Source organism: Ambystoma mexicanum, chromosome 1q, assembly GCF_040938575.1.
Source record: "Ambystoma mexicanum isolate Mex_15411 chromosome 1q, UKY_AmexF1_1, whole genome shotgun sequence".
NCBI classification, from domain to species: Eukaryota; Metazoa; Chordata; class Amphibia; order Caudata; family Ambystomatidae; genus Ambystoma; species Ambystoma mexicanum.
In genome coordinates this window covers 1,098,521,765-1,098,549,527 of record NC_090922.1, presented here as the reverse complement: position 1 = coordinate 1,098,549,527, position 27,763 = coordinate 1,098,521,765, and the positions used below count along the sequence as shown (strand labels likewise).

Here is a 27,763-nt window from a genome sequence, read left to right as displayed (position 1 = left end):
CCACCTGGCAACTCTCAGGCTCTACCGGAAATGTCATCAGGCCTAGTATAGTTGCTTGTCTGTCCCATCTCATACCCCCTCCCCAATTGCCCCCTCACCTCCTTATCCCTGTCATAGCTCTTACTCTATCCGAAATTGTCATCTGACCTAGTACGATGGTAGCAGTTTGTCTTCCTTTCCCTCTCTCCTTGTTTGTTTTCTCCCCTTCCAACACTACCTGAAATGTCGTCAGGCCTAGTACGATAGTCACTTGTTTTGTTCTTCTATTCCCGCCTGTTAGGGAGAATTCTCTCTTTAGGCTGAATTTCTTAACATAGAGAGTCCCCCAGCAGCTTTGTTGGATTTCTGGAGTTTGTTTTTTTTCCTCCTGCCAAGAGTGAGACTCTTTTTCTCCCACTCTTGGACATGATTAATGGTATTCCTTTGATTGGTGATGTGTTTTATGGGCTATGGGGTCCTTTACTCCATAGGGTCTCATGTGTTTTTCCTATGTGTGTTACACAGCACCCTCCGTGCAGTAGCACAGGGGTGTCATAGTGACACCCCACTTTAGACTCCATACCCTGGGACTGACTACTGTCTCCCAGGGCATGTAAAGTCACCATTGGCTTTACTAGTCCCAAATTATTAGAGAAACCAGTACAAACCATCATATTGTGGACGTACTGGTCGGGGCAATTCAGTTGCCCCGGGGTCTGTTAGTCGAGGGGGCACGTCTCCGTCCCCCCCTGATCGAGTTTTGGCTGGTGGCAGTGGAAACTACTTTTTATATTCGACCGCAAATATTTTCCTATGGGATTTTCCCATTGTTCGAGGCTACCAACTTTAATTATTTAATTCTCATAGCCTCGAACACACTGCCGGTTTATTTAATTAATATTAATTCTCTGGTTGGTATTTTTTGCCAAGACTCGATTCTAAAATGGCGTTTGTGTTCTCTTCTGTGACTCCAACCCAAGTCGAGCCCTTTGTTCCACTTTTTGGCGGGCTTCTCCACAGAAGCCTCCAAAAGTGGTGCCACTCTGTCTGGGTACCACAGGGGTTGTGGGAGGGGGTTTAGGCACCCTGGACCGAGTTACCTTGGTAACTCAGGTCGCACTCTTGTGTGATTGGCCCAAGTGGTGAGCCGGCCGGCTCACTACTTGGCATGTTTGATTGACAGCTAGGCTGAGTGAATGGGGGTTCTCTGCATAAAAGCAGGGCTTTTGGGGACTGGAACTTCAGAAGTCGCCACAGGACCTGAGAATCCGACGAGGGAGAAGCTGAGCCGACCTAAGACGACGACGCCACCGGTGGAGCCCTGCGGAACCGACTCACCACTTCCCGACGACAGAGAAGATCTCCCGGCTGGAGAGGCTTCTTCCCCTGACTGGTGGGCACAACCAGTTTACCTTTCTTTCTTCGCACCCCAGCCCGGTTTGTGGTCGAACTGCCCGTGCCAAGCACCCCGGCAGCCGGATAGCCACTCACCACTGAACCGCGAATCACCGGACCGCTCCTTGTACCTGAGAAACTCCACGGCTGGTTTCTTCCCTGGCAGTGCAACTGACTCCTGTCTTCCTCCACGACGAGATCCTCTCTTCCCCCGGACGAAGCACTGACTTTCACCCGCTGCCAGGAACAACTGCCCCCGCCGGAGTGTTCTCACCACTTTAAGGTACTGTGTCCGCCAGGTCTCCCTTTCTAAAGATTGCAACAAGGTAATAACTCCTTAACCTTCTGGACTGGGCTGGCCGCCTTGACCCTCTAACTGGTCCCTTTCTTGATCCAACTCCTTTTTTGAACCGTTACGAGACGTTTGTGCACTGCAACCGTGTGACCTTGGACACATTTCGTTTTGATCCTCTTAAAGCGGATCCAGCCTATTGACTCTGAATTCACAGTGTTACTTTGCCTTTCCCTCTTGTGTGTTCTTGAAATGTGTTGGGATCTGTTGCAATTTGTCCTCTGCTTTTCTCTCACTTTTTTTAAAACAAATTGTTAGAGTGCCATCTATGTTAAGCGCTCACCGCTGTCTGAAAATAAGTGGGGCTTTACTTAAGACATGTCTAATATTCTTTTAAGGGAGTGTATATCTTTTAGTGACCGTGTTTTTGAATTGCTTACTATTAGTGCCTGTGCGTTTTCTAGATGCGGTTTTAAATAAATAATTATATCTCTTTTACACCAAGCCCTGGTCAGTGTTTGCTTGTTCTACTGTGTTCTCTTGACCTGTTGTGAATACTCTGTATACTGCCTAACTCATCTTGAGGGAAGTCTGACTGCTCAGCCACAGCTACCAAGTGAATCTGTGTGGTACAGACTGCTACCAAGTGGGTTTACTGCCAAACACCTGTAGTCCTAAATCTTTTGCAGTGGTCCTAGAGGGAACTGCACAAGTTTCTGCCTAACATCACCCCCCCAACCCCCTGCACCCCGTGTCAACTCTCCGGCTCTACCAGAAATTTTTGTCAGGCCTAGAACAGTAGTTGCTTGTCTGTCTCATATCCTACCCCCTCCTTCTCCTCCTTATCTTTGTCATAGCTCTTGCACTATCTGAAATGTCACCAGGCCTAGTACGATAGTAATTAATGTCTCAAGGCCTTGTAGGAATGCCACTGTATTTTCCCTTGCTCCCTCCCTTGCCTTGAAGCGCTTTGAAACACCTTGTGTATAGGCGCTATACAAATAAACAATCAATCAAAGGAGGGTGACTGGGAAGAAGGTAGAGTGGTAGTCTCAGTATGGAGGAGGCGAGTCTCAGTGGAGGTGGGGATCAAGCTTAGAGAAGGCAATTGTCTCTAAGTCCTCATTGACCATCCAGAGACTACACAGTAGGGGTTAACATTCTTTATATACACCAGTCGCCTTCCCCGTCCTCTTCCTCGGTTGGCGCTATGAGGAAAGTGGCTTGTCCCACTAAGTCTGCGACTCCGGAGGAATTGGCAGCCTCCAAGGAGCAGTTGCTGGCAATTTTTCAATCCCAGGGCACAGTTCCATCCACGCCTTCAGAAGAAGCCGGCAGGGAACGGTCTCGGTCCGTGGCTCATGCGCCTTCGTGCTCGGGTCCTCGGCGCGATACTCATCGGGAACCTTCGAGGTCCCGTTCTGACAAGGTTCAGTTTGATCGCCAGAAACTTGCTGCTTCCAGGTCTCGGTCTTTGTCCCCGATAAAACCGCATAAATTTGGTAAGGGCTCGAGGTCGTGTTGACTCCGTCAGCGCCATGTCCGTCGGATACGGATGTCGAAGCTTTGCCTTCACACCAGCCCTCAGCGATGTTGTCGACGCCGAAGCCGTCAACGCCCTTGACGCTGAAGCTGTCGGTGCCCTCAACGCCTTCGGGGCCTTTTGGCCGGAATTTGCCGATGGAGGTCCCTGGTACTGTGGATCCTCCAAGGAAGGCTACTTACAAGTCTATGAGGCCTGTTAAGGATTCCAGACCCTCTTCTGTCCCAAAGCAGGAGTTCTTTCTCGCTCTGGATGATATCTATGAAGATGCGGAGAGGTCAGATTTGGAATTTGACCCTGTTGAGCCTGATGTGGCTCCTGTCTTTTCCGGGCCAGTCAGTTGGAAGAGTTACGTCAATCTCTTCATGATGTCAGTGGCTTAGAAACTTCTCCTGAGGTGGAGTTTGGCAGACCTGAACCAGGGGCTCATGCTGAGTCTTCCTATAGGAGACTGATGGCTAGGGTCACTGAGTATCTTGGTTGGTCTAGTCCTCTGGAAGCTTTTGTTCAGGAGGATTTAACTGATATTTTGGATCAAGGTCCGCCCTCTGACACAGTGTTACCTTTTCATTTGACGTTGCAGAAAAAGGTGGCGGCTGCTTTGCAAACATCGGAATCTCTTCCGGCGGTTAACAAGTCGTTAACTAAAAAATACTTCCCTTCCAGTAGCGACCCCAGTAGCGAACCCAGCTACCTTTCCTCTCACCCCACTCCCGAGAGTTTGGTGGTTCAGGCGACTACGGCCACCTCGAGGCAGGCAGCGTACCCTACCATCCGTTATGATAGGGACGACAAAAACTTTGATGGGTGGGCACGCAAGGTGTTTTCTGTGGGGAGTATGGCGCTGAAGTCGGCCAACTCCACTTGTGCCTTAGCAAGATTTTCACAAACTCTGTGGAATTGTGTTTCTCTAGCGGCTGAGCATATTCCTGAAGGGATGGGTTCCTTGCTCTTGTGCAAGATGGCAAAGATGCCATGTGTGAATCCCTTCCGTCGGGATTGGACACGGCCGACAGTGTTAGCCGGTCCATGGCTGCGAGCACCGTTATAAGCAGATTTGTGTGTTTGCGGAATTCAGATTTTGCTCCGGATGTGCAAAGCCGTGTTTTGAACATGCCCTTTGATGGCACGCATTTGTTTGGCAGCAAGGCTGATGAGAACCTTGAGAGGTTTCAGACCTCAAAAGCTGCGGCTAAATCTTTGAGCGCAGCTGTGCGTCAACCTCTGCCTTTTTGTCCTAGTGGGACAGCAGTGGAGGGGAGGTTCCTTTCGTTACTACTACTCCTCTTTTGGTAGGACGAGAGGAGCCGCCAGTCAAAGGCGTCTACGTAGAAGTACACGTGGTGGTCGGGGAAATAGCGGTGCCAAAAACGCTCAGGCAGCTGCCTCTTTGCCTTCAGGCACTGCCGCAGCCGCTCCAAAACAACTATGAGAGCATGTTCCATTGTTCGCTGGTTGGGGGCAGACTGTCTCAGCATCTCGAAGAATGGCGAGTTATTACTTCGGATGCGTGGGTTTGTGATACAATAGCCCATGGCTACTGCCTTCCCTTCCAAAAGCAGCCTCAAGAAAATCCACCGGGGACTGTCTCTTTGAAGCTTCCGGATCCGCTCCTTCTGCAGGAAATCTTGACCTTGCTGGAGAAAGGCGTTATAGAACTGGTGCCTGTAGCTGAGAAGAACAAGCGAAGGTATTCCCCATATTTTTTGATTTCCAAAGAAAGACAGGGGATTGAAACCCATCTTGGACTTGTGTTGGTTGAACAAACTTCTCAGGAAGGACAAGTTTGAGATGGTCACTCTTTCTCAGGGCCTCCAGGCCCTTCGACTTCAGTATTGGTTGGTGTTTCTGGACCTACAGGATGCTTACTTTTATGTGCCGATTCATCCAAAGCACAGAGGTTTGCGGCTGGCAGCTCGCACTTTCAGTTTCGGGTCCTGCCATTTGGATTGACCTCTGCCCGAGGGTCTTCACCAAGCTAATGGTGGTGGTGGCTGCGTATCTCAGGCGAGGGGGGGGGGATTCACGTCTACCCCTACCTGGACGACGTCTACCCCTACCTGGACGACTGGCTGATCTGTGCGCGTTCTCCCGACCAAGCGATGGATCATCTCAGTCTCACCTGTCGTCCCTCCACAAGCTGGGCACCTTCCCAACAGCTCCAGTACATCGGGACTGTGTTGGACACGGCCTTGGGGAAGTGCTCGCCTCCCAAGGTGAGGGCTCATCACATTGTGCAGATGGTGGACAAATTTCAACATGCCCAGCATCTCCTGGATTTCAAATTCTTGAGGTTGCTCTGGCTTCCTGCATTTTTCTGGTGCCAGAGACCAGGCTGAGGATGAGATCCCTGCAATGGGTCCTCAAGATGCAGTGGTCACAAAATTCTCAGGCAAGATGTCGGATCCCGTTCAGATTCCACTCTCGGTCTCACAGGATCTTCTGTGGTGGGCCAACGAGGGGAACCTGATGAAGGGGGAGCTGTTTTGGCAACCGTGTCCGGAGGTGACAGTCGTGACGGATGCTTCGCTCACAGGATGGGGAGTTCATGCCGACGATTTGACCGCCAGTGGTCGTTAGTCTCCGTCGGAGTCCAAACTCCACATCAACCTGTTAGAGTTTTGTCTGCCTTCTTTGCGGGGGAAGAGTGTCCTGATCAAGACGGACAACACAGTGGCCATGCATTACCTCAACAAAAAAGGGGGAGTAGGGTCACTCCCGTTGTGCAGAGAGGCAATGCAGCTCTGGTTCTGGGCAATCCAGCAGGGAATATCACTCTCTGCAGTACATCTGGCCGGAGAATGCAGCAGCGAATGCTCTGAGCAGGCAGAGCATGGTCTCTCACGAGTGGGAGTTGGCTCAGGAAGTCCTTCTGGAGATCTTCACCCTTTGGGGAACCCCACAAATGGATCTCTTTGTGACCAGTGCCAACCAGAAGTGCGAGAGATTATGCTAAAGGGAATTTCCTCTGAGAGGAGCCTTAGGAGACGCATTCGTCGTGGATTGGTCATTCCCACTTCTGTACGTGTTTCCACCGACCCCTGTCATTCCTCGAGTGTTAAGGAGGTTGCAGAGGTTCGGATCCCACATGATCCTCATTGCTCCAAATTGGGCCAGGAGAGCCTGGTACCTGGACCCTCTAGAAATGTCCATCTGCGCTCTATGCTGTCTTCCCTACCGAGAGGATCTTCTCTCTCGCGCGCACAAGGGCGAGGGGGAGGGACGGAGAAAGGGGGGTCGGGTTCTCCATTCAGAGGTCAAGACTCTTAACCTTCACGCTTGGTATCTGAAAAATTTAGATATAAGGATTGGGACCTCACGGATGACGTGATGGAGGTGTTGCTTTCGGGCCAGGCGGCCGGCAACCAAATCCCTGTACCGTTGCTGTTGGCATAAGTTTTGCGACTGGTGCAGAGGACACAATGTTGATCCTTTTCAGTGTTCCATTCCCATGGTTTTGTCTTTTTTGCTTTCTTTGGCCCATAGGGGCCTTCAAGTAGGTACCATTAAAGGTTACCTGGCGGCGCTGTCTATCTTTAAGCGCTCGTTTGAAAAATGTTCTTATTTTAAGATTCTTTTGATTTCTCAATTTCTAAAAGGGCTCACTAATGTGTTCCCGCCGTCCCCGTTTCAGGTGCTGGTTTGGGATCTGAATTTGGTCTTGAAATTCCTGATGGGTGCTCCATTTGAACCTTTGCACTCTTGTCCTTTGAGGCTGTTGTCTTTCAAGATGTTTTTCTTGGTTGTGTTTATATCCGCTCGCAGAGTGAGTGAATTGCAGGCACTTTCATCTAAGCCTCCCTTTACTGTGTTCCACAAGGATAGGGTTGTACTGAGGGTACGTCCTTCCTTTCTACCTAAGGTAGTGTCTGAGTTTCATTTAAACCAGAAAGTGGTACTTTCTGGTTTCTGTCCTCCTCCTCATCCTGGTAAGGAAGAGGAGCGACTCCATAGGTTGGACCCTAGGAGAGCTCTGAGATTTTATATTTCTAGGATGTCCAGGGTCAGAGTGGATGATCAACTCTTTGTGGGGTATGCTGGACACCGATTGGGCCAGGCCGTTACCAAACAGACCTTGTCCAGGTGGATTATCCTCACCAATACTGAATGTTACAGATTGGCGAGCAAGCACCCTCCTGAAGGGTTGCGAACTCATTCCACTAGGGGCGTGGCTACTTCCACAGCCCTCCAGCGGGGAGTTCCTATTAGGAATATTTGTGACTCAGCGACATGGGCTCCTATCCACACCTTTGTCAAACATTAATCCCTGGATACGCTCCATGGTCAAGATATGGCCTTTGGTAAGGCAGTTCTTTATTCTGCCATCTGATTGGGTATTCTGCCAATAATATAAAAGTTAAAAAAAAAAAAAAGAAGTACAGTGGTGGCATCACAAACTGAACATAGAGCGTATAATCATGTAACTCAATAAGTAACATAATGGTGAGCAACGCACGGGGCAGTATATGCTTATTGCAGGTCTTCTGATTGGGTATTCTAAATTCTTTTCCCTCCTCTATTTTCTGGTACTGCTTTGGGTGTCTGTCAAAGATGTGGAATACGTTGGAGGACACAATCCATTCGAAGAATAAGTTACTTACCAACTGGAAACGTTCTTTCGACTGGATGTTCCTCCAACATATTCCATATTTTTTTTCTTTTATTTGTTCTTGATTCTATTACAACGTCACAGAACCTTTACAAAAACGGTATCATAATTATATCAGTACAACAGTATTATAACAACTTAAGAGAAAATAAAAATAGCATTACAGTAAAAAGACATGTTAAAACTCTTTAAAAGCAGTTATTATCCTCATGTAAAAGTTTCACTGCATTATGTTTATGAAGTTATGACTATATGATTGTATATTACATACCTTAATAAAAAAAAAAAATTATTAAAATAAAAAAAAGCAGTTATTATCATAAAATATTCCATCTCATATAAATTATTTGATCATATGACATTGTCATAGGCAACATGGTAGATATTTCAGCATACCACATGACCGCTTACATTTTATACATGTTGAATAAAGCTTCACAGTGTGTCTCAAGAACCATACCCAGGGAAAAATAGACATAACTATTATATGTCGATTTCGCCGATCTTGCAGCTAAAGTGATAGTATGTTTAGCCAGATTTTCAAACCTTGGCATACGTAGCTAATTATTTTTCTATTAATTTGCAAAAGCTCACAAAGGCATAGATGAGCGGTTTATGCGTGCCTTGCATCATTCTGGCCCATAAGAATATTAAGCAATCGACATAATTAACATTTACAAATTCCATGAGTAATTTAGTTCTCGGGTTCTTAAAATGTGGACAGTATAAGATCAAATGTTTCAGTGTTTCAATAGGTTCAGTGCATAAGGGAAAGCGACAATGCTTACTATCAGATTTGACATTGTTATCGGTCCAGTTTGAGATCCTTTCTTTAGTATAGTGCAAATTTAGTTTGAACCTTAAGTAAGCTTTTCTTGTATGATTGCAAGGAAAAAGCGTAATATGGTCATATCTTGGGATACGCTTCTTGGTATGCAAATAATATTCCTTATGCAATTTGTATTTCCCTAGTTGTTCAATAGTTATGCACCAATCCACTTCAAATAACTTTTTTTTCACATAAGCTGGTCTAATATGCACATCGTCCACTGTGATATGGGCCTCCTTCAAAATGGCATATAATTTGGCCTGATATTGAACAAGAGATGCTGAGGACATTGATTCTATGGTTTTCCTCATATCGACAAATAATGAATGAGTCAGAGGATAGGTTATTTTTGCAAAATTAGTGAGGAGCCTCCATTTCCATCGAGTGGATAGTGCCATTAGACCTAGCTCATGTTTTAACACAGCATTGGGCAATGACATTGGGAGGCACATAGTGCTTTTCAACAATGTGCCTTGTAATTGATCTAAGATCGGACCCATTTCACAGAAACATATATCCAACTAATATAAAACAACACTTTCAATTTTTAAGGTTAAAAACTCGATAACAGGAGTTAGAGAAAATGTGCAATATTTTGCATAGATTAGTTTTAATTGAGATAAGAGGTCTGGTCTTACTTTTTAATAGGTCAGTCCAAGTTTTAATAGAGTTTTGCTCCGAGAGGTAATAGCCTAAATAAATCGTGTCTGTAATACAAGGGATAGCTATTCCCATAATTTGCCATTGGAATTTTTCCGCTTTTTTTCTGAACTCCGAATTTCATGACAGCCGTTTTAGCAGGATTAGGGGTTAGATTATGCGCTGTAGCAAACTCTTCAAATAGCCCTAATTTGAATTGTAGGCCTGCCGGACTAGGGTCAAATATAATAATATCATCGGCAAAAGCGATCCATTTCAGTTTTTTGTCCCAAGTTTTATCAAGGTCTGCAAGGTAGAGATTTAAAAAGGTTGCAGCAAAGTTGCAGCCTTGTTTCAGGCCTAGGCCCATGCTGATCGGCTTTGTGGTTCGACCCTCTGTTGTGATTTTAATTTTATATGAGGTGTTAGTATGTAGTGCTGTGAACCAATATATTAGGACTTTAGGATTTCCCATGTTGATTAGTTTGGTCCATAGTAAGTTACCCACTACGTTGTCGAAAGCTGAAGAGATGTCGATAAGGGCAATATAAACCGGGTTTGCAGATTTGTTTTTTGGATCCTGCAATAGTAAGTGCCATAATCCTAGCGTTGAGCGTGGTGCTCATCCCTTTCCGGAACCCTTTTTGATATTTGGAGCATAGAGCATTAATTTCAATGTATTTTTCTAAGTCGTAGAGCAGAAGAATTGCAAAAGGTTTTGCCTCAGTGTCGATTAGGTCGATGGGTCGATAGTTCTGGGGAAGAGAGGGATCACCTTTTTTGTATATTGGTATGATGTTAGAGGATAACCAGGAGGGAGGGATGACACCCAGATTGAAAATGGCCTGGAATTTGGTCTTTAAGATCATAGCCCATAAGTCTGGGTCTGTTTTATACAAGCAAGGGGGAAAACCATCTGGACCAGCTGATTTGGTGTAATGAAATCTGGAGATAGCCCACTTGATATCTGTGATTGACCATGTCAGACGAGGGATCTCATGGTAAGATAGAAAAATGGGAGGGACATTTAAGAATTTATAAGGAAGCTGGTATTTATTTGTAATGTAGGTATTCCAAACAGATTCTGGTATGCAGCTGGGCGTTGGTAACAGCATTTGATTCCGATTACTTTTGATTGTTAGCCATATAGTACGTGTATCATGTTCTATTATGGCTATGATAAGTTTGCAGTTCTCTTCATTATATCTTAATATCCGAGCGTGTTTGAAGTTTTGTTTATATATGACCAAGATCCGATTCCGCTGTCTTTGATACATCTCACGCGATAGTTCCGTTTTTTTCAGCTATCTCAGAGCCTTGTTTTTTTCACGTTTCTGAGCTTTGCAGATTGGATCGTACGAGTGTAAGTGGGTAGAGTTAGACACTTTTTTGCTGAAGTATGCTAAAGCGGAATGAATAATTTCGGAATATATTTTCTCCATTTCAGCTGTCGAGGTTCTCTTACTGATTTTCGGTTGGCAATACACGACGCTACATAATTAACAAATTGCTTGCATAAGCCTTGGTTCCACCTGAGAGAAATTTGCGGACGATCCATTTCTACCAACACTGTGGAATGATCAGCTCCAAATAAAGGACAATTGAGTCTCATCTTACCAAGAATTTGCGCATGATCTTCGTATGTCATCTGATTGATTATTATCGGAGATGATATTAGAAGCAGGTTGTGTGTGGCAAATATGAAATCAATCGTAGAAGACTTTGAATCTCTTGACCATGTGGACCAATGACTCGTTTGGTCAGCTGTAATAATATCCAAGTCCCAATCACTTAGGAAATTTCTCCATGTGGTTCCTCTGTGCTTGGATAGTGCATTTATTTTTGAGCCTCTTAACTCATCATTTTTCCTACAGTCACAGTTGAAATCTCCTCCTAGTATTATTTCAGCATCTTGATATTCATTAGTAGTAAATTCCAGACAGGTATCAACTGCATCTATCATGTCTTCAATCGAAGTGTTAGCGGGATTCCAATAAATCGTGATGATGATAAATTGTTGGTACTTAGGAATGTTTGTGTTTAGCAATACCCCTAGCAGTTTATTAGCTTTCCAAATAATCTTCGATCTAAACATTAAAGCATTATCCACTGCTATTGCAACACCTCCGGATGGGCGGCCAAAAGAGGATCGGGTGGCCGGAGCGAAGTGAGTAGTGTAGTCAGGCAGGGTGATAGTTGTAATTTTCATGGTTTTTTGCATCAGCAGGATTGCTGGACGGTTATGAGGTTCGAGCGTGGAATGCCAATTTATTAAGTTAAGGTAGCCACACGAGTTCCAAGATTGGACAGTTAAGTGGGCTTTTTGTGTCAGCTATGCTATAGAACCAGATTCTTTCGATTTTAGTATTGAGTTAAGCATCGGCGCCAACTAAGGTAAGCTCTGGGAATTGTCCACTCTGTTTAATACTTCTTTAATAGCACCATTTTCATCCTCATGAGAGTTCAGTGGCAAAGACAACGTCATAGATGGTACTTCGTCATGAGGGCATTTGTGTTGAATTAATTTCTTTGCATCCAATTCATTTTCAATAGAGCTTAGGGTAAGACCTTCTTCTTTAATTCCTTCTCTATTGAACCATAGAAATTTTGTAACTGCTTCAGAGGTCAGATAGCACACAGCACGATAGTTGTTTTCGATTGACAATGAGACTCTAAGAATGTCTTCTGATCTAAACATTCGAAGCTGGGGAATTTGTGTGAAGAGTGTTAAAAGAAATGCTCGAATGATACGATTTTTCCCAAGGAGTTCTTGGGTGCCTTCAAATCCTAGAAGATGGAGCTTTTCATTTTTAGTTTCTAGCTTCTTGTCTGGGACTTGATCCAGAAGTCTTGCTGGAGGTACGGAGGTGTTTGCATTAGTCTGGACTGGCTTCTCAGAGCATGTCGTGGTTAAGGTTAATGATTTTGCGCACTAATCTGTTTTAATACATCCCTCATAAAGCTCTTTCCGCAAAATGTCCAATATTTCATGGCAGTTAAGCACGGGAGCGTTTCTGATTTGAGCTTCCGAAAGAGATTTACACAGAGCTAAGCCATGGACTGATATACGATTGTTGTCTGGGGAAGTTGGTACCCTGGCAATGGTCGGTTCTTGAATTCCAGGCTGCGGAGGTATTGATTCCAGGAGAGGCAATGTCGTCAGTGTTCTTTCTTTGTCCCCTCCATTCACTACTATCATAGGTCGTGTTGTATCAGAGGGATAAATATTTTTTGCAGTTGTGGAAGAGCCGTTTGGATCATTTATACAGACTTTGCTGTAAGGTTTCTTTGTTGTTATGATAGAAGGTTCGATGAGAGACGTGTCATCGAGTCGAGTAGTATCGCTTCTGCCACATGTTGGAAAGTAGTTATCCAGATTTGTTTTAATTCCGGTCAATTGTATAGGTAATTAGTTGTTTATAGACTTTACGGGCACCGACACATTAGCTTTTTGGTATTCAAACTTGGTTGTAGTTATCGCATTTATAGAATTTGGTTGGTTTGATTCTGTCTTTCTTGTGGTGAAGTTGATGGATTTGCTGTCATTGCCGGGGTTTGTCGTATCAATTGGATTGGTTAGTTTGGTCGTTTTTATTATTTTTTTTGGCTTCTTAGTAATGAGCTTTGTAGCTGGAATTAAAGCTTCTTGGCTTTCTTTAGATAGTTGTTGGAGGTCTATATGATCTTCATCAGGAGTTATATCAGTAGTGGTAGGTATTGGTTATTTACCTGAATCAGCACGATTCTTACAACCTTTTAACAACGCATCCTTGCGTCTTTTGGCGTATCTTTTGACAGCTCTTAGATGTAACTTTTTTGCTCTCCGTGACATAAAGCAAGAGTTTTCATCAGTTGGTAGATCTTCATTAGGTTCTAGTTTCATCCGTTCTAGTGCTTTAAGTAATTCAGTGGGACTATCAGGACAGTTGTTAGGCCGAGTTAGTTTTGGGAAATGATGCGCTATAGAGGTGTTCATTTCTTCAACTGCTACTTTGAGTTCTTTCAGCTCATTCTGACAATTGCACAAGTTTAAATTGGAGGATGTCCCTGGAGAAGTTAAGAGAGGAATTGAGGTTACATCACGGCAACATTGAGTATTTTTGTCTTTTGATGTCACCTGGATCGCAGGTGTCTGTTTTAGACATAGATCATCTTTAAGCTTTTTTAATGTATCAGCTGCCATGATGAACCCTTCTATTCGGTCCATTTTAGAGGACATATGCAGAAGCATTGCTTTGGTCTCCTTCAGTTCTAAATGGGTCAGATTGTGCCCTTTATCGAGAAGATCCAAGATTCTGATGATCACCGGAAAAGTACTCGGCGAGTGCTGCGCATCATCTTCCATTCTGCTCGAGCCATCTGATATTTTCGGCTGAGAGGCTTTAACATGCATTTCATCAGGTTCTGGGGAATAAATTAGTTGAGGTGGTGGGAGTTCGTTATTTATATCATCGACCATTTCGATGCTCGTATCCAAGAGGCTTTGGGAGTGTCTAGGCAATTGTGATTGAAATGACATGCGCCTTTTTACGGAGTTAAATACCACAGGAGTTAGAGTGCCAATGGAGCGGCATACCGCTTGATCTAATGCCACCATTTTCTACATAGTGTGGTCAAATTGTTTTTTGTCGCTTTCAGGAACTAAAGGCGATTCTGAGCTACTTCTAAAGTTGTCTATGGCTTTACGGACTTCAGGACTGATGGAATTAGGTGGAATAGGCTCAGGGAGTAATAGTGATGGGATACAGCTGTGAGCTTGTAGGCCACCTTGGGCATGGATTTGGGCGACATGAGATGCAAGTCTAGAAGTGTGCGTTTCTTCTTTAATAGCATTTTCCCCAGGATCTTCGCGAACATGTATGAAGTTCTTCCGTGGCATATCAGAGAATCAATACTCGTGTATGATAGTGGGAGTGCAGCGGTCAGGTTTCCCTTCGCGCTTCTCAATCCGCTTGCCATCTTTGCTTTGAAGTAAGATGAAAACAATTGTTTTCTTGGAAAGGATTAGTTTGACTTGGCTAGCGTTTTTTTATGGTTCAAAGTCAAAAACTCCCTAGAGATCGGGCTTACAAGTGAATTTAGTAGGTAAGCTTGTAACGGATGGACAAAACAATAAAAAGAAAAAAGATTAGAAATATAAAAGGGTGTGTGATATAAAGGGTAGATTTCCCTTATTTTATTTATTTATTTTATATTTAGTTGTTAGTGGCAACTCGCAACCAGCTAGCCAGCTAACAGCGCTACTTATAGCGCGTACTTAATGCGCACGCGCAAATGTGCCCAGGAAGCAGATTTCATGCACTTCTGGGTATTTAGGGGCAGGGCCAACTATAATAATACAAAAGAAAGAGAACATATAAGTAATATATACTTATATAAAGTATAAAGTATCAGTAGTTAAAGTATAATATATACCAATGTCCAAGCAGTAAGGCGGCGTCCAATGAAATCCAGTGGGGAGCACCTTCCAATGTTCTTCCACTCACGGGGCAGCGGGACGGGCCAGCAAACAGCGCTACTTATATATATATTCCACATTGCCCTCCCAGCCTGCCCCTCTGGAGAATTTCCTATGCTATTGCAGCTTACGTTCCCTCAAGGCTATGTGTAGTCAAGCAGGCATTGTGTACGAGCAGATCACACGTTATGGAGGAAAAAACATAAACTGAGGCTACGGGCGCAGTGCGTCCTATATAACATCCGGTGACGTCGCCCTTGACGGAGGCCTTTGAGGAACATCGACCCGACGCCATTGACGCATGACGCCCTCTGCCGAAAAATGTCCAAAGTACACAGCTGTGGTCATTACATGTCAACGATGTGGAATACGTTGGAGGAACATCCTGTCGAAAGAATGTTACCAGTTGGTAAGTAACTTGTTCTTCTCCAGCATTGGATCTTTCATAGATTCACATGCTGTGAATATTCCCTGTCGTCAGCCTGGGAATCCTCTGTTAATTTTTTGTTCCCTGTGCCCTAGGCAAGAAAAAGCTACATTTTATAGCCCAACTTTGAGTAACTGTAGACTAGACCCTCCTCTTCCTCTTCCCTTCACATTCTAACCGGGTGTTCATAAGAGGGAGTCCTCTGTTTCAACTCTGTTAGTGCCAACAAGCTATTTTCTTCTAAATATCAACCCAAAAGACTTTCTTCTGAAGGAAAACCAATCTAACCTTAAACAGGAAAGTTTAAAAGGTGAGAATGTATTTTCATTCTCCGGGGATGGAGTGCAAAGGGAGACCCCTCTTCAGACCCTGTGGCACTTGTAGCCTTAAAAACATTTATGAAGGGGACTAACACTGTATTTACTGTCTTTACCCACATCACACTGGAGGGCTGCACTATCTGCAGTGGTCTTAGTTCCAAGACCCTTAAAGATAGGCATAGACGGCTAGTATGTTGGTTAAACGAGGGAAATTATCCTGAATACCCCTGCCACGTCGAGTCGACCAGAAGTATGGCCATTCCTGCTGAAAAACACCTTCGGTCCAAGGAGAGGGCTCGGTTGGAGTAATGGCCGGGAAACCAGCATAAAATAACCCACGGCTAAGAGCTGTCAGCAGGGGAGATTGGATGGCACAGGTGACCTGGCATTGCCCGCAAAAAAACGACTGTCGCCTGCACAGAGGTCGTTGACTGGGGCAGAGCACCAAGGCCATAGTTTAAGTTCCGGGAGAGAGGGGGACACCCATTCCTCAAAGACCATGTTTACAGCCCCTTCAAAGCTGTATAAACACACCGCTAAAGAGGCTAATGAGGAGCGAAGGGCGCAAAAACGACTACCGTCCACGGAAGGGGAGCAGAGGTCGTCGAAGGACCGAACCCTTCACCCGTCTTCTTCGCCCACCACAAAATCTGCCTCATCAGCCATGAATGCTTCCTCGTCGGCAAAGCCGTCTCAACGACGACCACTCAGAAGCCGAGCACACCTGCGAGGAACCCTTCATCCAAGCACAAATCCACCTCGTCCATGGACCCGCCTTCAAAATACAAGACCACCTCATCGACGACCTCTCAAAGTCTAGCCCGTCAACAGCGATACCTCATACCCCTTCAAAACAGCACAAGACTACCTTGTCGATGTCATCTCAGAAGTCGGGCTTGTCTACGACTAAAATAAATAAGTCCCACTCACAAAAACCAGGCTCCTCAATGGGGAAATCAAGCCGGCTGACACAAAACCGATGTCGTCGAAGTAGGGCTCTCAGGAAGCCAAGGCAGACAATCCCTGGCCCATTAAAGGAGCAAAGACACCCGGTCAAGCAGAGAGACCTAAGGGCGATGCTCGCTAACCCGCAGGCTCTACTGTCTATACAAGGCTTCTCATCACTACAGAGGGTCATCACCCAACTGGACGCAGAACTGACAAGACCAGGAGCTCCAGCCTTGCCACCCCTACCCTCCCGTCCACAGGAGCCTCCTTCCAGGCCAAGGTCGGCATCAAGGTAAAGGTTGACAAGGTCCTCGCCTTCCAGGGCTAGATCCACTTCATGGACAAGGTCAATGCAGTCTTCCAAAGGACGGTCGCAACCACAGTCTTCCTTTCCATCACCAGCACCGTCTCCGAGACTAAGGCTGATCCGGAGAAACAGAAGCAATTCTCTGGCTCCACTTCAGTCATCCCGCAAGAGAACCCATACACTGACTCAACTGGTACAGATACAGACCAGCCCCAGGACACCGCGTCCTCCTCTGCTACGCCAAGACGGGACGACTGGGACACAGATTCCCCCCCCCAGGAATTTCCCCACGAGGAGGAATCGGCAAAACCGTCCCCGCCAGACGACGTCACAGGGTTCCACTCCACAGTCGTGAAGGCATAAAAGAAGTTTTGTCTCCTCCCTTCGGATGAAGACAAAGAATGTTTTTTATTTGACCACATGGGCAAAAGAAGAAAGACTGTGGTTTCCATTCCCATCGTTGACCACGCTTGGCAGGAAGGGGTAAAAACAATGAGGCGACTGTTCACAATCCTGGCCGTCAAAGGCCCCCTGGATAAGAAATCTAACCCTCCAAAAAATGCACCCAAGTGTCTGTGCTCTCAACCGTCTCTCGAATCGGTGGTTTCGACGGCGGCAGGCCCGAAAAGCAAAGTCAGACAAACAAAAATGCTCCAATTCCTCTTTCACTGCTGGGGTCAGCTGACGATGGATCTATTCGCCACGGCCGAGAACAAGAAATGTGCAAGGGTCGCCAGCAGGGCACTGTTAGGGAGAATTCTCTCTTTAGGCTGAATTTCCTAACCTAGTGAGTCCCCCAGCAGCTTTGCTGGATTTCTGGAGTTTGTTTTTTTCTCCTGCCAAGAGTGAGAGTCTTTTATTCCCACTCTTGGACATGTTTATGGTGTTCCTTTGACTGTTAATGTGTTTTATGGGCTATGGGGTCCTTTACTCCATAGGGTCTCATGTGTTTTTACTATGTGTGTTACACAGCACCCTCCGTGTAGTAACACAGGGGTGTCATAGTGACACCCCACCATAGACTACATACCCTGGGACTGACTACTGTCTCCCAGGGCATGTAAAGTCACCATTGGCTTTACTAGTCCCAAATTATTAACAGAAACCAGTACAAACCATCATATTGTGGACGTACTGGTCGGGGCAATTCGATTGCCCCGGGGTCTGTTAGTCGAGGGGGCACGTCTCCGTCCCCCCTGATCGAGTTTTGGCTGGTGGTAGTGGAAACTACTTTTTATATTCGACCGCAAATATTTCCCAATGGGATTTTCCCATTGTTCGAGGCTACCAACTTTAATTATTTAATTCTCATAGCCTCGAACATACCGCCGGTTTATTTAATTAATATTAATTCGCCGGTTGGTATTTTTTGCCAGGACTCGATTCTAAAATGGCGTTTGTGTTCTCTTCTGTGACTCCAACCCTTGTTCCACTTTTTGGCGGGCTTCTCCACAGAAGCCTCCAAAAGTGGTGCCACTCTGTCTGGGTACCACAGGGAGTGTGGGAGGGGGTTTAGGCACCCTGGACTGAGTTACCTCGGTAACTCAAGTCGCACTCTTGTCTGATTGGCCCACCACTTAGCATGTTTGATTGACAGCTAGGCTGAGTGAATGGGGGTATGCTGCATAAAAGCAGGGCTTTGGGGACTGGAACTTCAGAAGTCGCCACAGGACCTGAGAATCCGACGAGGGAGAAGCTGAGCCGACCTACCACGACGACACCACCGGTGGAGCCCTGCAGAACCGACACCACTTCCCGACGACAGAGAAGATCTCCCGGCTGGAGAGGCTTCTTCCCCTGACTGGTGGGCACAACCAGTTTACCTTCTTTCTTCGCACCCCAGACCGGTTTGTGGTCGAACTGCCTGTGCCAAGCACCCCGGCGGCCGGATAGCCACTCACCACTGAACCGCGAATCAACGGACCACTCCTTGTACCTGAGAAACTCTGCGGCTGGTTTCTTCCCTGGCAGTGCAACGGACTCCTGTCTTCCTCCACGACGAGATCCTCTCTTCCCCCGGACGAAGCACTGACTTGCATCCGCTGCCAGGAACAACTGCCCCCGCTGGAGTATTCTCACCACTTTAAGGTACCGTGTTCGCCAGGCCTCCCATTCTAAAGATTGCTACAAGGTAATAATAACCCCTTAACCTTCTGGATTGGGCTGGCCGCCTTGACCTTCTAACTGGTCCCTTTCTTTGGTCCAACTCCTTTTTGAACCGTTACAAGACTTTTTGTGCACTGCAAGCGTGTGACCTTGGACACATTTCGTTTTGATCCTCTTAAAGCGGATCTGGCCTACTGACTCGGAATTCACAGTGTTACTTTGCCTTCCTCTCTTGTTGTGTTCGTGAAAAAGTGTTGGGATCTGTTTCAATTTATTCTCTGCTTTTCTCTCCCTTGTTAAAACGAATTATTAGAGTGCCATCTACGTTAAGCGCTCACCGCTGTCTGAAAATAAGTGGGGCTTTACTTAAGACTTGTCTAATATTCTTTTAAGGGAGTGTATATCTTTTAGTGACCGTGTTTTTGAATTGCTTACTATTAGTGCCTGTGTGTTTTTCTAGATGTGGTTTTAAATAAATAAGTATATCTCTTTTACACCAAGCCCTGGTCAGTGTTTACTTGTTCTATTGTGTTCTCTTGACCTATTGTGAATACTCTGTATACTGCCTAACTCTTCTGAGGGAAGTCTGACTGCTCAGCCACAGCTACCAAGTGAATCTGTGTGGTACAGACTGCTACCAAGTGGGTTTACTGCCAAACACCTGTAGTCTTAAATCTTTTGCAGTGGTCCCAGAGGGAACTGTACAGGTTTCTGCCTAACAGGCACCACAGGAGGGATCCATGGGAAACACTTTCACTTTTCCATGGGACGGCATCTTTGCATACGCGTTCCCACATTCCCAATCAGAGTGCTGATGAAAATACACCTACAAAGTGATTCTTACCACCCCATACTGGCCTCGCCAGTCCGGGTTCTCCGAAGTAATCTAATTGACTGCAGACAATCCCATCCGACTTAGGAATCAATCAGACCTGATAACATAGGGCAAGGGGAAGATTCTGCACCACAATCTTGAAAATGTTACGCCTCTCAGCGTGCGGCTCCTGACTTCACGCAGTTCGGAGGCCTACACATTCCCCAGGACTGTAGAGGGGTACTAGAGGCAGCTAGGGCTCCCTCCACCAACAAGTCGTACTGCCTGAAGTGGAAACCTTTCTGCAACTGGTGCAAAGCACTAGAACAACACCAACAAGGTATCCTAAGCCTATTTCAAATTACACCAGAACAGTCCCCCCATATCGACTAGGCCTAGCGAAACAGGGATTATTGCACTACTCCATTATGTGCACTTGCCCGCCATCTCAAGGTACACCAGGAAGAACCAGGGCAGGTCCCTATGTGGGCAGAGGCTCGTAAAACATTTCATCAAGGGCCTCTTCAGAAATTTCCCTCCACGGAAGCAGCTCTCACCGAGCAGAGACTCCACACAGTATTGTCTGGGTTAATGCATAAACCATTTGAGCCCATGGCCTTGGCTCCTTTAAGTTTCCTATGCTGGAAGGTTGCATTCCTAGTGGCTATTACATCTGCAAGTAGAGTGTCCGAACTACAGGCCCTCGCAGTCATTCACCTATACACTTGAGGTTCCAAATGGACAGGGTACTTCTCATGACCAACCTGCGCTTCATTCCCAAAGTATCCTTAGAATTCCATAGAAATTCAGTCATATCCCTGCTAGCATTCTTCAGCAAGCCTTCATCACCAGCGGAAGTAGCACTGCATTCGCTCAACTTGAAGCGAGCGTAAAGTACTATATAGACAAAACGCAGTCGTTCAGGCATTCGACGCAACTGTTCATGGTATATGGACCGGCAAGGAAAGGCAATGCTATCTCCAAACAGAGTGTAGCGATATGGATATCGTCAGCCATTGTTTTCTGCCATAAATACGCAGGGAAGCCCCTCTGGGACCCCCCTCATGCACACTCGACAAGAGCAACAGTGGCTTCAGTGGCATGGTGGTCAGGAGTACCGATCACTGATATCTTCCAACAAGCAGCCACCTGGGCGGTGCCATATACATTGACAAGGCACTACTGCCTGGAGAAACAACATGCTGAGGAAGTGCAAACAGGAAGAGCAGTCCTGCAATGCCTGTTCCAGTAAGGTAGGCTCCTCGGATAATTGGTAAAGTTGGGTGCTAAAGGTTGTTTTTTCTACCAGGCACCTCCTTTATCTGTGTACTGCTGCATAATGTAATCACAGCATTGATATCTTTCATAGATTCACATGCGCCCTCCTTCCACCCCATCAGGGGAAAGATCCTTCGCACTTCAGGGACTTCTGGTTCCACAGGGTTAGAATGTGAAGGGAAGCATAACATGAGGGTCTAGTCTACAGTTACTGGAAGTCTGATTGGTTTGGCCCAAAAGCACCCATAACAAGGGTGTTGGGTTATGAAATGTAGTTTCTTCTTGCCTAGGGCAAGGGGAATCAAAAATTAACCGAGGAGTCTCAGCCTGACGATGGGGAATATTCACAGCATGTGAATCTATGAAAGATTCCAATCCTGGAGAACAGGAGTTACAGATGAGAAACTACTCCTTACATGCCTCTCCTTTTAGACCCCCATAACCCTGCAGAGCAGTTGTTTAAAGAACTAGGTCACATCTTTAAAAATGTCCAGTGAAAGCCAAACATATGGGGAGGGGGTGGTAAATGGAATCAGTCCATCAGAAAAGCAGGAGAAGTTGACTTTTGCTATAGATGCTTTGCAGACACGTGTCCCTCATTTTTCCTTGATGGCTCAGATAGACGTCTTAGACAAAGTCCCATGTACAAAGCCTGTAGCGAGAGGAGGTTGTGGAGCCACGCAGGTACCATGATGGTTCTGTCTGACGTTAAGATGGCACTCAAAGGTAAACCAAGCAAAGATTTCAGAAATCTATTTTCAGCTATCTGAATAGAGGTACAATCAACTGCACCCCCACAACTTGACCCCATTAGTAACCCCCGGGATTGTCTGAGCCTGCTAGATCTTAAGGGGAACAGTAAGAACCTCCCCATCTTGGCGTGTTGTGATAGCGATAGCTCTTTTCTACCCAAGTATGCCATTTCAATTTGTTCAAAAAGATCAACCCCAAGTACATGTAGGAATCCACTGAATCCAGCAGCTGGTTGCTAAAATAAAAATGTGCCCGTACTTGGGCCTTATTCCGAGTGCACGCACACTTTATGGTTTTAGTTTTAGGAAAGCTAATGTGGATGCCTATTGCAACACACCATTTATTAAAGACATCCAGCTGATTCTGCAGCCCCACTGGGGTTTTTAACAGTAAAACTGCATCATCCGCAAACAATTGACTCCATTATGTTACTGAGACTTGGGGCGTCCCTAGCAGCTTCTAAAGACGCGTGCACTATGCTGTTAATGTATAATAGAAATGACAATGGGGCCGCCACGCAGCCCTGCCTAACCCCAATGCCAATAGGTACTGGATGGGAAAGCTCCCCGAACGGCCCCCACCGTATCTGTGCCAAGTTGCCGGAATATAAAGATTTTATACCATTACCCAGAGACAAGGGAATACCCTTCTCCTACAAGACGGACCACAAAGTGTTCCTCAGCACTGTGTCAAAGGCCGATTCTAGTTCAACAAATGCCAAATACAGGCATTGCGACTTAAGGAACACATATTTCCGGCATAGGAGGTCTAGCCTCATCACCTGATCTAACATGGAGACCCCTGCTCTGAATTGCGCCTGCACATGAGAGAGAAGGCCTTCCCTGGCCACTTGATCTTCTAAACGGTGCAAAATCACCCTGGAATAAAGTTTTGCCAGTGAATCAATCAAAGAAATGGGCCTATAGTTGCAAGGGAGGTCCTGATCACTTTTCTTATAAACTGGAACAATGGTTGCCTCCCGCCAACTACTCAATGGCAGATTACTAAGAAAGTTTCAAAAGTAAGGGTGCCTCTTAAGGTCCTCCAGGTGAATCACATGAAACAATAATAAAGTGGACCTTGGCCAAGGTCCACTTTATTATTGTTTCAGATTACTGAGAAAGACACCATTAAAGAATTGTGTCACAAAAGGTAACCATAACATAGGTTCACTTTTAATAAGATTGATAGGAATGCAGTGTTGGTGATGCACAAGATCCTTGGGGGACCCCGTACAGTACTGGTGAAGGTTCGGCGGAAGCCAGCGGGGAGAAGACGCTCATGGATCTGTTCTCCAAGAAGGATCTGATCCAGGTGGTGGCTTTGTTCGAGAAGTGAGCTGCGGATTTGAGATGTTGGCAGAGTATTTGGTGATTGACCAGATCAAATGCTGCCAATAAATCGAGCAGTAGGAGGAGGGCCAGCTTGCCGTTATCTTTGAGGTCTTCAATTTGGGTTTTTTAAACGATTAAGGCCATTTCGGTTCCATGCCTAGGTCGGAAGCCGGGTTGTCTAAGGCCGAGGAGGTTGTTGGATTCTAAATAGTCCTGGATCTGCAGGTAAGCTGCTCAATCCAGGATTTTGAGCAAGAAGGGGACAGTGGTGATGGGCCTATAGTTAGTGGGAGTGCTCGGGTCCAATGATGTTTTTTTTAACAAGGGGAGGACCCAGGCGTCTTTGAGTTTGTTAGGCACGATGCCTGTGCTGAATGAGGCATTTATTAGGGCGGTGATGAATGGTGCTAGTTAATTCGTAGCCTCCTTGATGATGGGGGCTGGACATGTGTCGCCCTGGCAGTTGGATGGTTGGAGTTTGAGGATGATATTTTCTACCTCTTTGACGGAGAGCGGTGAGAAGTTAAAAGGTTTGAGGGTATGTTGAAGGTGGTCTGATGCTCTGGTAGGTATACTGTGATGTGAGTCAAAAGACAGACTGCTTTTTTTACATTGAATTTGGTTTGTAGCATGGTGATTTTATCTAGGAGGGCTTTATGAATGTTAGAGCACCATGTGCTATCTTTGACACATGCATTGGGGGGAGCTGAAGGAGATTCTAGTTCTTTAAGTATCTTAAAGAGTTCCTTAGTGCGCGACTTAGCTTGCAGGATCCTATTGTTATAAGTGTCTTTTTTGGCTTGGAAGATAGCCTCCTTGTAGTTAAGGGATCCTAGTATAAGGCTATCCTTATTCACCGCTGAAGGTAAGCTTTTCCAGAGGGTCTGCATTTTTTTTGCTTACGTTGTATTCTAAGATACGTCGTGAACCAAGAATTAAGGTGTGTCCATGGTTTGGATTTCCTTAGTTTGAGTGGGGCAATGGTATTGATGCCTTTGAGTATGGTTTGGTTGTAGATGTCAACTAAGGCCATGGGGTCGGTGCACGACTCAGAGGCATTATTTGGAGCGGGAAGTATTAATGGCAGCAGTTTCTCACTAGTTATGTCCCTTTTGTTTTTCGTGCTGATAGACGGAGCAGTGTTCTGTTTGAAGCAGTCGTTCTCAGTTTTGATGTCGAAGGTTATCATGTGGTGATCTGACCACGCACATCGTGTGTTGGACACTATGTTGATGGGTGGTCGGTCAAAAGGCCGAAAAAAAAATCCTGAATAACAAAAATCTCGAAAAAAAGGCAGAAAAAAAAATATCGAATTTATTATTTTTTTATATATATGTATTTTTTGGGTCAGGTAAGTAAAAAAAGGGTTAAAATAAAAAAAAATAGAAAAAAAGGGGAGTTGGGGGGAACCCCCCCCATTTCGAAAAAAAACCTCATAAAAAAAATTCTATATTTTTTTTCGGCCTTTTTTTTCGTGATTTTTTTTCGAGATTTCTAATTTCGGTTTTATGACCATAAACCATGTTGATGCTGCAGTTGAGATCGACCAGCCAATCGAGAGTTCTCCCTTTGATGTGTGTGGGTTCCTGGATGCGATGGGTAAAACCCAGTTCAGTTCGAATGCTGGCAATGTCTAGGGCTTTATGATCCTTGGCATCCTGGAAGCCAAGATTAAGGTCGCCTAGTGGCATAATTTGTGAATTGGGCTTGGTGTTAGCTGATAGGAGGGTGGTAATGTCTTCTGCGAAGGTGGAAACTGGTCCAGGTGGCCTGTAAATAAGGTGCGTGATGATGGTTTGGGTAACTGAGACAGGAATCTTGACGGACAGTAGCTCAGCTGATGGGATGAACTGACTTGGATTATGTCTCGGGCCTAAGGAGCTTCTAGAAACGAAAGCGACTCCCCCGACTTTAGATTGGTTTGAGGCGCTGTCACATCTTGTATTGGAATAGCGAGTGCTAGTGATGGTCCTGCAGCTGCGTGTAACCAGGTAATGGCACAATTCCTGAAAGGCCTTGTAAATAAGTTTCCGCCAACTCCCTTTGTTGTATGAGATTAGGACCTTAATCTGCTTCTTACATTTCTGATGGCGGCTCCCTTTGAGCCTATGCACTCATGTCCCTTACGGCTTCTCTCTTTGTAAACAGCCTTCTTGGAGGCTGTTACATATGCTAGGCAGGTGAGTGAACTACAGGCCTTATGCTGAAATCCACCCTTCCTGCGTTTTTCCCGGGAGAAAGTTTCACTCTGGGTAAAGCCTGGCTTCCCCCCAAGGTTGTCTCAGATTTTCACGTGTCGCAGTCCAGTCTTCTAGCCTCCTCCGCATCCTTCTAAGCAGGAGGAACGGTTACATCGTTTAGACCCGAAGAGGGCGTTGAATTATTATATCGCCAGGACAGCTGATTTCAGGAGAGTGGACCAGCTCTTCGTGGCCTTTTCCTTAGCTCGAAAGGGCCTGCCCATAACCAAGCAGACTTTATCCCATTGGATAATTTTCTGCATAGATGAATGCTACCAGGCCGCTGGGAAGGAATTACCAGCAGGCATTGGGGCCTATTCGACAAGGGGAGTCTCGGCATCCACAGCATTGCAGAGGGGTGTTCCTGTGAGGGAGATTTGTCACGCTGCAACATGATCATCTCTGCATACTTTTGCAAAGCACTGGATTTGGCTTGTACATCTAATGCACGTTTTGGCAGAGCGGCGCTGCAAAAACATTTGGTATAACTTTCTGCCCGCCTCCTTCATTTACTGCTTTGGGAGTCTATCAGATTAGTGATCTGCGGGAGAAAGGCAATTCATTGAAGGAGAAATTACTTAATGTAATGTTCTTTCTATGGATTCTTCTCCCGCAGATTCCTCATCTCCCCTCCCTTCCATCCCTGCTCAGTCGGTGATTGGTGCGCATCTTTCTCTTTCACGTTGACTTGGTGACAGACCGCTGTAACCATTTTCTGTCTTCCTGCCATAGTTTCTTAAAACAAAAACTTTTCTAACGCTGCTTGTAGTTTTTTCAATTGTTCCTCTTTCAGAGGTCTAAGATTACTTTCTTTTTAAGCGCTCATTAGTCCGTTTGTTCTCTCCGTTTTCCTATGCAGTGTGTGGTGCTCAGAGGGAAAAAAGGGGGAACTGAGGTTGGGGCGTAGTGACGTGATATTTATACAACGCCTGACATCACGTCCGGAACCGACGACCAGACACCGAGCAAGACGGATCGATGGTAGAAGGCCGGATCGAGGTCCACTACGCCTCCTGTTGAAAATATTCTGAAGCAGCGAAGCTGGAGGGAATATCTATCAGATGAGGAATCTGCGGGAGAAGAATCCATAGAAAGAACATTACAGTAAGTAATTTTTCCTTCTCGACTATTAATGACTGGTCGGGAATGGTAGATCAGTGGTTTCCTGTGCAATTTTAATTCATGCAATGTATTTATTGGAATACCTACCTGTAAAGTTTATATTAATTTCCATGTTTTAATTTATTGACCAATAGTATTTATTTCTATATATGCCTTAAATGTACAAAATGCAACAACGATGATAAAACACCCCTAAAAAAATGTAATGCATGATTTTTATTTGGGGTAATTTTTCTCTTTATTGATCTAGCTTCTTTTTTGACAAGAAGGAAATCCGCAGGCTACTTCTAATTAGATTTATTTTTCTCAGTTGTTTTAGCTGCTTTAAATACCCCTTGCTGAATGCACAGCTAGATCAACAACCTGAAGACCCATATGAACATCCATTTAGACATTTTGCTACTGGCATTTTGGTAAGTTAAATAAATAAATGTTTAGGTACCATTGTTTTAAACTTCTTTAAAACAGCCAAGGTTAAGCACCATATGAGATAAGTATTACATTTGTAGCAATGTTGAATGGCAATAGTTAACAAAATTACAGTTTTTAATTTGCAGATGTTATTTAATGTAAATATCTTTTCACATTTGCACTATCTGTTCCTCGTTTATAAACTACAATTTAGAATATCTGTGAACATTTTCATAGCATAGCCTTGAAGGGTTATTATGGAAGTAGTTTTTATGTCTACCTACGGGCACGCCAAGCTCATTGATGCGTTTTGAACTTGGCCTAACCTCTAATGGCGATGGTTACATGGAAGGTTCTGTCTATCCTGAGAAGAATTAGCAGCTCCTGCGAGACTTTGTTATTTCACTGTTTACTCCGAATAGCTCAAGGTAGAAAAGTGCTTATTTTTAATAATTGGATGGATATATGTTTGCAGATCCAGGACTCGCTTGATTCCTCTTTACATATAATCCCTAGGAGATCACAAAGGGATTTTGGAGAGTAGACTGGATCCAAACCTTCGTAGAATGTAAATCTTATACCTTTCTCCATTACATTATTTTGGATGGAAAGCCTTTAAATAAACTTCCAAATTACCCGATGCAATTTCCAGATGCCTGATGGAGATGTTGTTTATTTTTTAGACTGAACCTTTTATCCTTTAATGAGATTTTAGGTGGAAGAGATCAAATAATTTGCTTGTAAGGAAGGCATGGTATCAACAGCAGACACAGCCACAATAGATGCAAGTTTCAAAAACCTTTATTTTGTATTTGATAAGGTTGGGAGAGTTCCTAACTGGCCCTAACTCTAGAATGGAAGTAGTCTCAACCATTAAACAAACAACAAACCAGTCCAAGTCAGTCTAGTCAAAATAAAAAGGCCTATGCTAACTAACCTTGCCCTCCTTCTCAAATGAC

General features: G+C 45.2%; 1 protein-coding gene across 9 annotated transcripts in view; it reads left to right on the top strand.

Moving 5' to 3' along the window:
- Window positions 1–27,763, top strand: part of GLMN (glomulin, FKBP associated protein) — a 1,004,137-nt gene that overhangs the window by 286,352 nt on the left and 690,022 nt on the right. For all 9 annotated transcript variants that reach the window (XM_069641799.1, XM_069641796.1, XM_069641800.1 and 6 more), the window contains exon 7: window positions 26,704–26,806. In XM_069641799.1, coding sequence (XP_069497900.1) covers window positions 26,704–26,806 — 103 coding nt within the window. The remainder of the gene's footprint in view (window positions 1–26,703; window positions 26,807–27,763) is intronic.